The sequence below is a fragment of the Elephantulus edwardii genome, unplaced genomic scaffold (genome assembly GCF_000299155.1).
Source record: "Elephantulus edwardii isolate Elephantulus edwardi_28Jun2011 unplaced genomic scaffold, EleEdw1.0 scaffold00195, whole genome shotgun sequence".
NCBI classification, from domain to species: domain Eukaryota; kingdom Metazoa; phylum Chordata; class Mammalia; order Macroscelidea; family Macroscelididae; genus Elephantulus; species Elephantulus edwardii.
In genome coordinates, this window is record NW_006399945.1 from 1,004,528 (window position 1) to 1,019,323 (window position 14,796).

The 14,796-nt window shown below is 39.9% G+C and overlaps 1 protein-coding gene across 1 annotated transcript in view; it reads right to left on the reverse strand.

Annotated features, from left to right (window-relative positions):
• Positions 1 to 14,491, reverse strand: part of HGSNAT (heparan-alpha-glucosaminide N-acetyltransferase) — a 39,091-nt gene extending 24,600 nt beyond the window's left edge. The window contains exons 1-5 of the mRNA XM_006897003.1: positions 14,395 to 14,491; positions 8,725 to 8,840; positions 5,616 to 5,752; positions 5,277 to 5,398; positions 1,997 to 2,066 (exon numbers count right to left, since the gene is read on the reverse strand). Of these exons, the coding sequence (XP_006897065.1) occupies positions 1,997 to 2,066; positions 5,277 to 5,398; positions 5,616 to 5,752; positions 8,725 to 8,840; positions 14,395 to 14,491 (542 nt within the window). The remainder of the gene's footprint in view (positions 1 to 1,996; positions 2,067 to 5,276; positions 5,399 to 5,615; positions 5,753 to 8,724; positions 8,841 to 14,394) is intronic.
• Between the last annotated feature and the right edge of the window lie 305 nt (positions 14,492 to 14,796).

Below are 14,796 nucleotides of genomic sequence, written 5' to 3' on the forward strand. Positions count from 1 at the left end.
CAATGTATGTATCATGAATTTCTTCTTTTTTTCACTGCCTTGCACCTAAACTGCCATTCTAGTTTATATAGTATTGATAATTTCATCACCATATTTTTAAAAAATTCCAAACATTTAAATCAAGACATCTGAAGAATGATGAAAAGAAGATCAGGTACTAGAAAAACAAACCAAAAGCACTTAATTCTCTTAGATTTGCTTGATTCCTTAGTGAAGAAGAGAAAGATGCTTTACTCTATTTGTGGAGATTATCTTCTAGTTCAGTCTAACTGAACTTCCCTGGACTTTCATGAGTGTGCTAGAAAGTAAAGTGATAAAAAGCAAGGATGTCGGTGTAAAGAGTAAGGTATTCCTGGCCCTAAGTCTGGTATTTTCTACTGCTTCACATGCATGTGAAAGTTCTGATGATAAATAAAGAAGCCCAAAGAACTGATGCCTTTTTTTTTTTGAACTGATGCCTTTTAATTGTAGTCTGTTGAAGAATAAAAAACATATGAACTTCCCAAAACACATACAAATATGTCAGCTTGAGTGGAGTACTCCTCAGAATAAAAAAAATTCTGAGACTATGTCTCAGATACTCTGGGAATGCTTTTAAGGAGGGGCCAGTTCTTAGAAAAAGGACATCATGCTTAGAAAGGTACAGGGTTAGCAAAAAAGAGGAAAATCCTTCAATGAGATGGACTGACACAGTGACAACAATGGGCTTATGCACAGCAGAGATAGTGAGAATGGGGTTTTGATTTATTTTACAGTTGAGTTCACTCTGTGACAATGAACAGCAACAGGGAACAAGGGATTCTGGCTTTGACACTAAAGGTATTCTGCCCATAGGCTTAAAAAGGGAAACATATGCAAGGAGTTTTAATTCCACAACAGGGTAGGGTTGAGTTTCTTTCCCTAAGTGCTTGATGACAGTTATTAGTTTCAAAAAGTGATGGAACAAGACACTCACAGTAAAAGCACCCCAATAAACTTTAAAATCATGTTATCAAAGTAATTTATCTTTTCACATTATCAAAAGAAGACATTACCTTAATTCAAAGAAATTAAACTCCTCTGCTAGAATTACTCTTTGTCCTTAGAAAGTAATTAGGTTAAATGTCTCCTTTAAGCAGCAAGCAGGTTTTATATTCTGTACATACATGGCCAGGTATCTCCTGCTTGGGATGAAACTAATTCTAGAAGGCACAAAGGTAAGAGTGAGAGTACATAAACTTCCCAGGCTTCAGGGTTTCTCCAAGCCAGCTGACTGAAAGGCTAGATTTTTATTGTTGTTTTACAGTTGAGGCACAATTCACCAATAAAATCTTGTCCTTCTTCCTGAGACTCCAACATGGAGCACATGAAAATTCAAATAATTCAAATAATCTGACTATTTTTAAAACATGGAAAAATTTTCCTTTGAATGGTGACAAAAACTGGATCTATTTTACCTCCTTTTTTCGCTTTTTTGATCTGCTGATTCATCTCTCAGCAGCCCCCAGCAGGTGGACCAGAGGGAACTCAAGGGTTAGAACCAGAGAAGAGCAAGAGAGTCCAAGGCAAGCTTCCTCCTCACTGATCACATTCCCCTTCCACTAGGCACAAAGCAGAGATGTGAGGAGGGGTTGTTGGATTTTTTTTCCCTCTTCAAGAAAAAATTATTTCTGAAGTATTTTCTCCTACCTTTTCAGTCATGCAATAGGACTGAAGGTCAGTGGCTCAAACCCACCAGCCATTCCACAGGAAAAAGATACTATGTTTCTTCATAGAAACTTATAACCTGGGAAATATGTAAGGTAGTTACACTCCATCCTGTGGGGTTACTGTGAGTCTGAATGGATTCTAAGGCAGTGGATTTTGAGTTTAGGGGAGGACTGAAAACATTAGAACTAAGTTATTAATACCCTGAAGCCAGGGTCATGTCTAATCAGACATGGAATCTCACCTAGACTGGGCTGAGCATATTCTATGTCTGCTTTCCCTGACGCATCCTTCCTTAACCTCAGCTTACCTCAGTAAGAGCCGCAGAAGGGATACTGCAATGACGAGGGCTAGACCAATAAGGAAGGCGATAGTCACCGCTAGAAAAAGAAGAGGGGAAAAGTCACCAAAAATGTCATCATTAAAGCTGTTCCTCCACTCTATTTAATAAAGCTCTACATTACGCTAAATTGTGCTAAATTTCCTATATAACAACTTACAATGCTCTCCATGAGTGGAGCACTAATTTCCACTATGAAAAATAGACAACAAGCACAAGACTAGTATATTATTGTATAATAAACCTGTATACACCCATCAGTTAGACTCTAGAATTATCAAGATTTTGTCACTCTTGCTTCATTTTTGGCTGACACATTTTAAAGCAAGTCCCAAGTACCATGTCATTCGACCCTTACATAGATCTCTAAAGCACATGGAACCTGTAAAATTATCACTGTATTCTTCCTGAAATGATGCACTATGAAAGACACAACATCACTCCTGCAGGATTCAAACCAACATGCATAGCCTCTATCTACATACTAGAAAACATCAGGCAAGTTAAAATTGAGGGACAGTCTATGCTCTTCAATAATTAAAAGAACAGATGTCTTAGAGAAAGCATAGCCAGAGTTCTCCTTGAAGGCAAAAATGGCAAAGCTTCATCTCCCGTACACTCGGTATGTTGCTAGGAGAGGCTATTCCTTGGAGAGGGACATCACGTTTGGAAAAGTGGTGGGACTGTGAAAGAGAGGAGGACCCTCTGTGAGATGAACTGACACAGTGACTATAGAAATGGGCTCAAGTGGCTCAGAGATGATAAGAATGGCACAGGATACAGTAAGAGGTCAGCTCTGTTGTTCATAGGATCACAGTAAGTTGTATTTGACTCAATGGCACCTAATAACATCGTATTATGTGTATATATTTAGAGGTTCAGGAGTAAAAGGTATATGACAACTCTTTCTTTTATAAGTTCTCTGTAAATTCAAATAGCTTAGAAAATTATTCTAAATAAAAAGGTTATTTTCTATGATATTTTTATTTTAAAATAGACTTCTGCTATATAATCACAGTGTCACACAAAATTAGTCATTACCTGACAAGTGTTTTGAGTTCATATTAAAATTGTTTTGAAATATAAAAAAAAAATAAAAATTATGTCTGAATTTGGGGCCAAATTAAGCTCCAAAAGTCAAGTTTACACTTTGCATTTGTTTGTTTCTATGACTTATTTGGCCCTTTTCCATGCCATATACTTGTTGAAAGCACCATGTCATCTGTCCTATACTCATGTCTCATACTCTAGATTTGTCTATATATACTTTTCCCCCCTCCTCCTATATATACTTCTTTATGACATCATGTAACTCGTTCTCCTATCCTCCATATCTATAAATGGAACACCAACTCCAAAGTCTTGACTAAATTCAAGTTCAACATTTTAGAAGACATCAAACATGGGCTGATGGATGTGTTCCGCTAACGAAGGCCTGCTCCTTCCATTGTTGTTTTCCCATTATGTTATGGTTTGAACCACTTAGGGTTTTTATCCTCACATCAACGAGTAGTATTTGCTTGTCATGAACTAAAGTTAAACCAGAAAAAGCAGAATGCTTTTGGGAGATATTTACACTAAAATTTTTCTTTTAAAATGTACCATTTTAAACCACCACGATTAACAATACACTCGACCACATCAATGTTTCTGGGTCATTTTTCATCCTGTTATGTATAATGTCTCTGTGAATCAGGACAGACTCAGTAGCAACTATCTGTAGCTAACATCAGCTGCCCTTACTGCCTCCAAAGGTGACCCAGGGTTGTTTTTGTTGTGGGCAAGAGAAGCTCTCTATTTCTGCCACTTCAGATTTCTTAACAAACTTTTTTTTTTGGTTGTTTTGTATATTCATGTTTCTGTAAATTATACCCACTATTCTGCTGATGCTTAAAAGTATCCCACTTCTTCTTGGTCTCTTCATACTGGCTCTTCTATTCTTTTTCCTCTCTCTCACTTTAATATACTTTTTGTAAATGTTTTATTATATTGGATTATGGGAATTAGGGAAATGAAGGATTCATATTTTATTTTCCTAAAGTAATATTTTTAGAATCACAAATTATATTGAAAGTTTTTTGCCAGGAAAATAAAAACAAAGATCAAAAGAACGAAATAGTATTTACATACATCTCTACAGAGATCTGTATGTATATTAGCAAAGTGAAACATAGCAAATATACACCAAAACCTCCCCATAAAAGAGATGCAAATTATATTTTTGACACATTTTCAGCACAATCACACAATACAATTTTCTTTTATAGACAGAGACAATAAATAGTGCAAACGTATATTTATGGGATATTTGACAAATGCATTTGCTTTGAGTCAAAGGGAAAAGTTTCCGTCGGTTCACCATTGAAATGTTCCTTGTCTAACTTGTCTAAATTGCCCTTTTTTCTTCTGGATTTCTCACTATGACTAAGTCTAAGGTCGGAAATACCTTTCGTCTCAGAGCCTGGAGCATGCTTAGCATAAGAATTTAGAAAGTAAGTAAAAAATCAAGATGCCATGATATGTGTGTGTTTATATCGCCTCTAAGACCGCATGCTCTTCAGAATAAAGACAGTCTATTCTCTGTTAATCTCCCAGCCTCCAGAAGAGTGGGGGCATCATTATGTGGACTACATGCGCCCCCATGTGGAGAATAATTAGACTGCATTTGTTACTATTTCACCAGCATGGCAGAGCAGTCTACCAGGAACCAGACATTTCTTACATAATATCTAGCCATCTTCTGAAACCATTCTACTCATAGTGGCTCCTGTATTCTTGTGATAAGGTCCCATCATATTCAGCTTCCTTGTGAACGATATTTATTAATGACACAAGAATTCACTACTCTGGAGTATCAATGTAAGAAGGAAGCACTGTACCCTAATGCTGAAACAAAGAAAGATATCTGATAATCACCTGCCCTAGCTTCACTCCCATAGGGTCGTTATGAGTTGCAAGCGACTTGACGGCACATAACAACAACAACAACAGCTTCACTCCACTGTCTTTATTTGTTTTTGTTTCATAACTAAACTAAATAAGAACTATGATAATAGGTTGGTATATCATGTAATTTTCTTGGCACCCACCAATGAAGCAAGAAATATAATTATGGCATAATTATATAGGGTAGATAGCCTGTAATTCAAGTTTTAAATTATGTCATGAATTGCTGTGCTTTACAAAACAGCACCTAAAGAAACCGAAAACATTAGAAGAGTTTAAAAAAAATCAACAATGTATTACGTACGCAAGTTACTGTCGACTGGATTCTTATTGACAGCCAGGTCACAAGCAATTTCACTGACTCCATTACTGGGGTGTTTTACCAAGAGAGAATAGTTTCCAAATTCTCCAAATTTGTATTCCAGCCTAGATAAAATAAGTAACATTTAGTGACATGAGGGCAGAGTGCTAAGCATTCCTAGTGCAGACCGGGAAGGAAACAGAAAATTATTTTAGAGAGTGGGACAGTTAAAAAAACAAATAACTTAAAATCTAAACTAAATAGAAAATCACGTAGGAAAAGTGGAAAAAGTCAAGAGAAAATGCAGACTTCAACTATAACGATATCAAAGCAAATACAAACCTACAAACTTCTCTCTCCTCCAAGGTATCATTCAGCTGCAGGATGGAGCCACGCTGGGAGCTCACTGCCACAGCAGCAATGCTGGGCTTCCCGGCTTTCCCACTCCTTGAAACATTTACCAAAGCCTGATACAAGCACTATGTAAATGAAAAACACAGAAGGTAAGCTCTCGTAGGCAAGGCTATGGGCATTCTACTGAAGACCCTGAGCTGGCTTTTCCTTCATACTCAGCAAACAACCTTAACTTTTACCAAAGCAGATAAATTTACCCATAGTTTTATATTGAAACCTACTACAGGATCAGTGTTTTTGTTAACCATTCACAGATTTTTTAAAAATAATCTAATTTTGCTATTTACTTGCCATAAACATTATTTCTGTTTTCTGCAATCAATGCTGACCTCACACTGAGGTCTTAACCATTACTGCAACTTGCACCCCTTTGAATGTTTCTCTCTCCTGTAACTTATTTTTGCTTAAAGATTTTTAAAAGATCATTATATTCAAAAGTTAAGACAATTTGCATTGAGACATCATTTCCAACTATAACCTTTAAAAAGGGTCATAAACGCCTTTCCAATTTTCATACTAACATGTTTACAATTATTGAGCAGTTTCTATTATTATGCTTGAATATAATACCTATACACATTTTCCTCACACAAAATCCTCTCCATGTTTCTATATAAACTGTCAATTTTTTTAAACTAGTGTCAACTAGCTAAGTGATTCTTCTCTGGTCAAAATCTAACATTTACTCAATGTTTTTACCCACTGTTTCTATTTATTTTTTTTTTATTCTAATCCTTTTACTTGAATTATGCCAACATTCAGACACGGACTCTTTTTTTTATGTTTATCCTTTATTAGTTTTTCAGACCTTTCTTATTTCTTTGAGAAACATTTTACCCATTCTCTAAGTTGTGTATGAATTTTATAACTTTTTAATTTCAGCTAAAGATCCCCCCCCCCCCGAGTTCTTCTAAGTCCCTATAAACTGTTGCCTTTTTCCTTGGGGCACTTGTTAAAATATACTATATTTTCTTTGTTTAGTTTCCTTTTCTAAAGCTTTTCGTATGTTTAATCAAACTGCAGATGTGTTATTCATCTTCACAGTTATTTCAGCTGGTATTCACAGTGGGGCAAGGAGGTTGTTTGTTTTAAAGGTACTTGCTCAAAAGAACTATGAGATATCATCTCACCCCAGGAAGAATAGGAAAATTTAACAGAACAGTAAACATCAAATGCTGGCGAGGACTACTAGGAATATGCCCCAAAGAAACCATAACTGCCACCCAAGCAGATATATGCACACCCATGTTTATCTCGACTTTGTTCACAGTTGGAGACAACCTAAGTGCACATCAACAAACGAATGGATAGAGAAGCTGTGGTCTATTCATACAATGGAATACTATGCTGCATTGAAAAACAAGGAACTCTTCTACAACCAGGAGAAGATAAAATAGATAAATGGGACCTTCTAAGAATCAAATCCCTATGCACATCCAAAGCCACAGACTGGGAAAAAGTGTTTGGTAATGACATGTCAGATAAGGAATTTATAAAATTTATAAAATACTTGAGCACCACAATAAGATAAAGGTAAACAATCCAATTGAAAAATGGGCACAGAATACAGACACTTCACCAAAGAAGACATTCAGATGGCCAACAAGCACATGAAGAAATGTTCAAAATCCCTAGCTCTAAGAGAGATGCAAATCATAACAACTATGAGATAACATCTCACTCCAGTAAGAACAGCAAAATTTAACAGAACAGTAAGCAACAAATGTGTGTAAGGTTGTGGAGAAACTGGAACGCTTAATCACTGTTGGTGGATGTATAAAATGGTGCAACCACTGTGGAAGGCAGTGTAGTGTTTTTTCAAAAAGTTGCAAATAGAGATACCATTTGATCCAGCCATTCCATTACTGGGAATATACCCCGAAGAGACCATAATTGCCACCCAAGCTGCAGCTTTGTTCACAATAGCAAGGAGTTGGAAACAACCTAAATGCCCATCAACAAACAAATGGTTAGAGAAGCTGTGGTATATTCACTCAATGGAATACTATACTGCATTGAAAAATAAGGAACTCATGCAATAATATTCAAAATGGGTGACCCTGGAAGCCATTATGCTGAGTGAAATATCTCAGTCACAAAAGGAAAAATACTGCATGGTGCCACTGTTGTAAAACAGGACTGGCATCGGGGTTGGGGGGAGACTGAGAAGGAAGGGATAATTAATGTATACTGCATTGAAACAGATGAGGGAGAAAACTGTTTAAAAGGGCTATGTGATTAGGTATTATTGTCATGACAGGAGTCTAGAACGAAGGCTGTATAGTGGAGTGGACCTGCGGTGGGAGGGATTGTAAAACAATGAAAGAATTTTTCTTTTTCTTTTCAAAGAGAAGAGTGAACTGGGCAGGGGAGGGATGGGCAGGGAGAAAAGTGCAACAATGAATGAATGGAAATCCAAAGTCTCTGTAAACTTTCATTAAAATTAATTTTTTTTTAAAAAAAAGGTACTTGCTGTAAAGAGGTCAGTATACCCTCAGTTCCCCCCTCTGCAAATAGATAAAATAAAGCTACCAATTTGAACAAAAAGAATATTCTCTTTACATGGAAGAACAGTCTTGTCCTTAAAAAAACAACCAAGTTTAAAATAGGAGTAAAGTCCTCAAGCAAATTCGTCCGAGGCAGCTTCAAAGAAAAACTGTCTGCCTCCATCTGTTCCTTCCGTCTGCTTTCACTGCACTTACTCTCAGAAAACAACCTGTTTTCTCATTCCTTCCTCGTCCTGTGCTTTAGTTGCTGGGCAAAGGATTACACAAAGAAGTAAAATGAAACACAAGCTCTCAGTTTTGCCCCTCACCGTGAGTTCATTTAAAAGACGCACAGGGAAAAGAAGAGAAGAAACCAAAGTTGCTCACTGCTAGATGTTTTCTCCTAATTGTACTCCTCTCTCTTTAATAGCCAGCTTGTCCTCACCTGTGAAGCACTGTGAAGGGAGTATTAAGGGAACAGTAAAGGAAGTATTAAAAATCTTACCAAAGTATCCTCGACCAAAAAAACCTGTGAAGCACATAATACTTACATGATAACAACTTTCTGATTTCCAGTAGACAGTCAAGCTTGTCCCGAGGAGTTCATTATGAATGAGCAGCAAAGCCTGATCCATCTTCAGTTCTACATGCTTTTTTTGGTCTAAGTCTAGGAAGAATTAGACAGAAAGTTTTAAAATAATAACAAAGCCCCTGAAAGGCATGGCGCAGTCTCTGTGTAAATCTACTTCCTTGAGAAGCTTTCTTTTCCCTGACCCTCTATTTCTCAAGTATAATGTGAGAGGAAGTCTCACTATCCTTGTCTCTAAAGAGCACAGTACTTGTACTTCCCCCAAGACCGATTTGTTTGTTCATCTGACTATGGTATATTCAATATTCTTCACCAGCATCAATTCAAAAGCATCAATTTTTATTTCATGAAGGAAGATTCTGATGCAGTAGTGCATTCTGAGTGCATTATGCAGATTACACAACTAGCTTGCTGAAAGGGAGGAGGACTTGACACAGATTTAAGACTACAGCCTTCAATATATGGATTGCATCGCAGTATCAAGAAAACAAAAATTCTCATCACCAGACGAATTAGCAACATCATGATAGACTTTGATTAAATAGAGGAGAAAAAACTGAAATTGTCAACAGTTTTGTCTTACTAAGATCCAGCTGAAGTCAGAAAATCAAAAGGGCTGAACTCATTTGGCATTTCTTAACATGAAGGAACTGAAGAACAAATTCAAAGCCTTCAAGTTGCAATATTTTAGGATGCTTTTGGGCAGAATGTTAAATGATCCAGGAACATTAAAAGAAGATGGAAGGAGCATACAGAGTCATTGTATCAAAAGGAATTAGCTGACACAGAAGAATTTCATGAAACAATGTATGAGCAAGAGCCTATGGTGATGAAGGAAGAAGTTCAAGCTGCTCTGAAAGAACTGGCAAAAAACAAGGTCCCAGGAATTGACGACATAGCAATTGATATATTTCAACAAACAGACGCTGCCCTGGATATGCTCACCAAGTTGTGCCAAAAAATCTGGAGGGCAACCATCTGGCAAACTGACTAGAAGAGATCCATATTTGTTACCATTCCAACGAAAGGTGACCCAACAGTATGGAAATTATCGAACAGTATCTTTAATATCACACACAAGATTCTGCTGAAAATTATCCAAAAACAACTGGAACAGCACATCAGCAGAGAACTGCCAAAAATACAGGCTGGGTTTAGAAGAGGCCATGGTACTAGGGATATTATAGCTAATGTCAGATGGATCTTGGCTAAAAGCAGAGTACTAGAGGAATGTCCATCTGTGTTTCATTGACTATGCAAAGTCATTTGACTGTGTGGATCATAAGAAACTGTGGCTGACTCTGAGAAGAACGGGAATCCCAGGACACTTGATTGTGCTTAGGCGAAACCTATACATGGACTAGGAGACAGTCGTCAGAACAGAGCAAGGAAATACCGCTTGGTTCAAAACTGGGATGGGTTTATACCAGGGATGGGTCCTATCTCCATACCTTTTCAAATATGCAGAACAGATCATTTGGGAGGTTGGGCTCTGTGGGGAGGAATATTGCATCAGGGATTGGAGGAAGACTCATCAACAACCTGTGTTATGCAGATGACACAACCCTGCTTGCTGAAACTGAGGAGGACCTGAAGTGCTCGCCGCAGAGAGTCAAGGACTCTCTTCAATATGGATTGAAGCCTTCAATATGGATTGAAGCTCAACATCAAGAAAGCAAGATTCTCACCACTGGGCCAACTGTCAGCATCATGATAGATGGAGAAGAGATTGAGATTGTTAACAGCTTCAGTTTGCTTGGCTCCATCATCAACACTTTTGGTAGCAGCCAGGAAATTACTGGGAAAGTTGGCTGTCAGGGACTTCTCCAGAGTACTAAAGGGCAACAATGTCAGTCTGGAGATTAAGGTACATCTGACCGGGCCATGGTCTTCACAATTTATTACTATGCTTCAGAAAGCAAGACAATGACTAGGGATGATAGAGGGAGAATTGATGCCTTTAAGCTTTGGTGCTGGAGAAGAGTATTGAATATACCATGGACTGCTAGGAAAACAAACAGGTTCATCCTGTTGTTGTTGTTATGTGCCGTCAAGTCGCTTGAGACTCATAGCGACCCTATGTACAACAGCCCTAAACTCCGCTCTGTCCTGTGCCAATTGCACTGTCTCTGACACTCCCATCCCAATTATCCCAGTCACTGAATCAATCCACCTCATAGAGGGCCTTCCTCTCCTGCGCCGTCCCTCCACCCTCCTAAGCATGATGTCCCTCTCTAAGGACCGGTCTCTCCTCACAACATGTCCAAAGTATGTTAGACGGAGCCTCAGAATCCTTGCCTCCAAGGGGCCACCCGGTTTAACCCTTTCCAGGATAAATCTGTTTGTTTTCCTAGCAGTCCATGGTATTCTCAGTACTCTTCTCCAGCACCGCAGCTCAAAGGCATCAGTTCTCCTTCTATCCTCCTTGGTCATTGTCCAACTCTCTGATGCAACAGGTGATTGCGAAGACCATAGCCTGTATCAGACGCACCTTAGTCTCCAGAGAGACACCACTGCTCTTCAGCACTTTGGAGAGGTCCCTAACAGCAGACTTTCCCATGGCAATGCGCCTTTTAATTTCCTGGCTGCTGGTGCCAAGACTGTTGACTATGGAGCCAAGCAAACTAAAGCTGTGTACAATCTCAATCTCTTCACCATCCATCCTGAGGTTCATCCTAGAGAGGGTAAAATCAAGCTGCTTCTTGAAGGCAACGATTCTGAAACTTCGTCTGAGATACTCTGGCCATGTTGCAAGAAGGGACCAGTCCCTGGAGAGAGGCATCATGTTTGGGAGGGTGGAGGGACAGAGAGGAAGACCCTTGATGAGATGGATTGACCCAGTGACTGGGGTAATTGGGGTAGGTCTGTCAGAGACAATAAGATTGGCTCAGGATGGAGCTGTTGTGCATAGGGTCACTATGAGTCATAAGTGACTCTAGGGCACATAACAACAACAACAAGATCCACAATCAGCACCTTTGAAGTCAGCAATCAAGAAATCAAAAGAAACGGAAAAGTCTCCTGTCAAAGACCTCTCCAAAGTACTGAGGACCAATAATATCAGTTTAAAGACTAAAGTATGCCTAATTCATGTCCTTTTCAATTATTTGCTATGCCTCTGACTGGACAATGAACAAGGAGGACAGAAGAGGAATCAACAAGCTGTGCTGTTGGAGAAGAGTACTGAATATTCTATGGACTGCCAAAAGGACAAACAGATTATTTTCTTAGAAAAAGTAAAGCCAAAGAGGCCTTGGGGGTAAAGATGGCAAAGCTTTGTCTCACGTACTTTGGGCATGATGTTAGGAGAAGCCAGTCCTTAAAGTGGACATCATGCTTGGGAAGGTGAAAGTTCAGTGCGGGAGAGGAAGACTCTCAACCAGATGGCCTGACACAATCCCTTTAACAAGGAACTCAAGTGTATCAGAGATGATGAGGATGGCACAAATAGGACAGGGTTCAGATCTGTTGTTCATAAAGTGGCTAAGAGTTGTACTTAGAAGAACAAACACAAGAAGCCCTCTTTTAGATAAGAGGATTACAGAAAAAGACTGTCAATAATTCTCCCCTAGGAATTGCTAGTGGATTCAAACTACAAACCTTCCAGTTATCAGCCTGATATTCCATCACTAGGGTTCCTGGGGCCTCACACGTCAGGCCAATTATCAGAATAGTCTCTGCACACCCAGCAAGTTTTTAAATCACCCACATGATTTTAGCATGAAGTCATGGTTGGGGACCACAAATTATAATAAACTGTGATTATAAAGATTTTTACATCCTTCTTTACCGCCCCCCCCCCACTGTATGATCTTATTTTCTAAAATAATTAGTCTGTCTTGCATTAAAAAAACTAGTCTGCAGGACTAACAGTCCATATAAACTAAGCCTCTTCTAACCTGGGACAGAACTAGATGGTGACTATTTACCACAACTGGCCTAGTGGCAAAGAGCTATACTACCAACTCAAAGGCACATGGTTCGAATCCACCCGTTGCTCAGCAGAAAAAGACGGGCAATCTCCTCCCATGTGATTTAATGTTTCTGAAACTTGAGGGAGAGCCACTTACAGGTCAGTTCCGACTCCATGTTACATAACAACTAACAACATGGCATCAGTCAAGATTTATATAGTATTATACCACATGTAGTAATAAATATGAACCTGATTAGCTGTGTGACTGGGCTGATCATGCCAGCAGGCTGGGTCTATTTTCTTCATCACAAAAGGGGTGTGTGAACTACATTAGGGTTGGGTAAGAGGTATATTTAAAAAAAGTTATTTAAATCTGTTACATCTCTCTGCCTTATAAGATGAGGCAAGAAGAGCTCTGATCTACACAGAGAGACACTAAATCCCCATATACTGATGGGATGTGTTGGAAGAGTCTGGGCAGCTCACTTTTCTAAGTGACAGACCCTCCTCCAAACAATGGAGGCTTTGACTTTTGACTGACTACCATTCCTGATCAAAGAATCCCCAGGAGGGACTTGTGAAAATTATTGTCTTGGGACTTGGAGAATTTTGTTCCCAGGCTATGAAGGAGGCCCTGGAATTATTATTTTTGACGATTTCTCCTGCTGAGTCCACAGGCACGTGAAAGGAAGAGCAAAGTCCCTTTCTGACTTGACTACATGAGGCTTTTAAAAGTACCAATGCCCAGCCTGGCTCGGCCTCTCTCAATCTTCAGAGTCTAGCATCACCTAGAGGTGTAACTTCTCTGCGAAACAGCAGGGCGCCTGAAAAGCATCTCCTCGTTGTTATTCCCAGTATCTCTCAAGTAAAATCTGCCTAAGTGGGGGAAATCCAAACCCCTACTCTCACAATCAAAGCACACTAGAGCTGCTAACTGACCAGTCGGAACCCCTGCAGTGAGAAAGATGTGAGGTTCAGCTCCCATAAAGAGTACTCTGAAACTCTCTGGGGCTGTTCAGCTCGTGCTCCAAAGATCAGTGAGTCAGTGCTGACTCCACAGCAGGTTTGGTTTGGGGGGTTTTACTTTTCCAACATTAGCCTAATGGCAAAAAGCTGCGCTGCAATCCCGAAGGCACGTGGTTCGAATTCACTAGCCGCTCCACGCGAGAAAGGTGGGCAACCTGCTCCTATGTGATTAAATACTTCTGAAAACCCGCTGGAGGGTCAGGGTCAGCTGTGGGTCAGTTCCGACTCTATGGTCCACAACAACAACTTTTGCAATTAAAAGTCTCTTGCAGCCTTCTGAGCTTTATTTACAACTCTCAGAAAATTCATTCCCGGGTGTTTTAATACATGCCCAGACGGGGCGATTTGTTCTCCATGCATAGTTTGGCCAAGGCTACATCTGAAGATCAGAACTCAAGTGAGTTGCTCAGCGGCAGGTCTCAGCGCTATTGCACCTCCCCTTAGGCTTTCTCACCCTGCAAGATTCCCAAATGACCTTATTCCATCTGAGTCTGGGCATCATCATTTTTGCAACTGCTTAAAGTCCACACAAAAAATACAGAAAGAATGTTGTATAAGTCACTTTCTTTGCCAGTACGTCTCTTATTTAGCGTTGCATTTCTGGGGAAACAAAGGTCTTTAAACCAAAGGCATTTTACTATTTTGATGAAAGATTCCTAAAATTCCGCTAGGATGCCCCAAAGGCTCTACGTGCGGGTAGGGTGGCCAGGCGCGGAGGGCTGCTGGGCACACACTGCCCTCCGAGGCTGCGCGCGGGCCAGTGCGTCCTCACCCCGCTCCCGGCCATCGCCCGCGCCACAGGCTGGGTCCAAAACTAGCGCGACCCGTGCCACTCATATTTTAGTGGGTTCTGTTTGTAGGCTGCGGTCGGGCTCCTCTAATTCCACTAACGTCCAGGCCCTAGGATGCTGATAATAATACGCATTGCCCGCAAAAGCGGCCCGATCTGTCCCAAATAGGAAAATTCCCGGCCTGGGTGGAGTACATAAAATTGTAAACAAAAAGAAATCTAGTTCCGGAAACCCCTTTTTCAAAGGATACGCTCTGAGTCCCGGGCGGGAGCCGGGCGGCGCCAGCCCCCGGGGGCAGGGA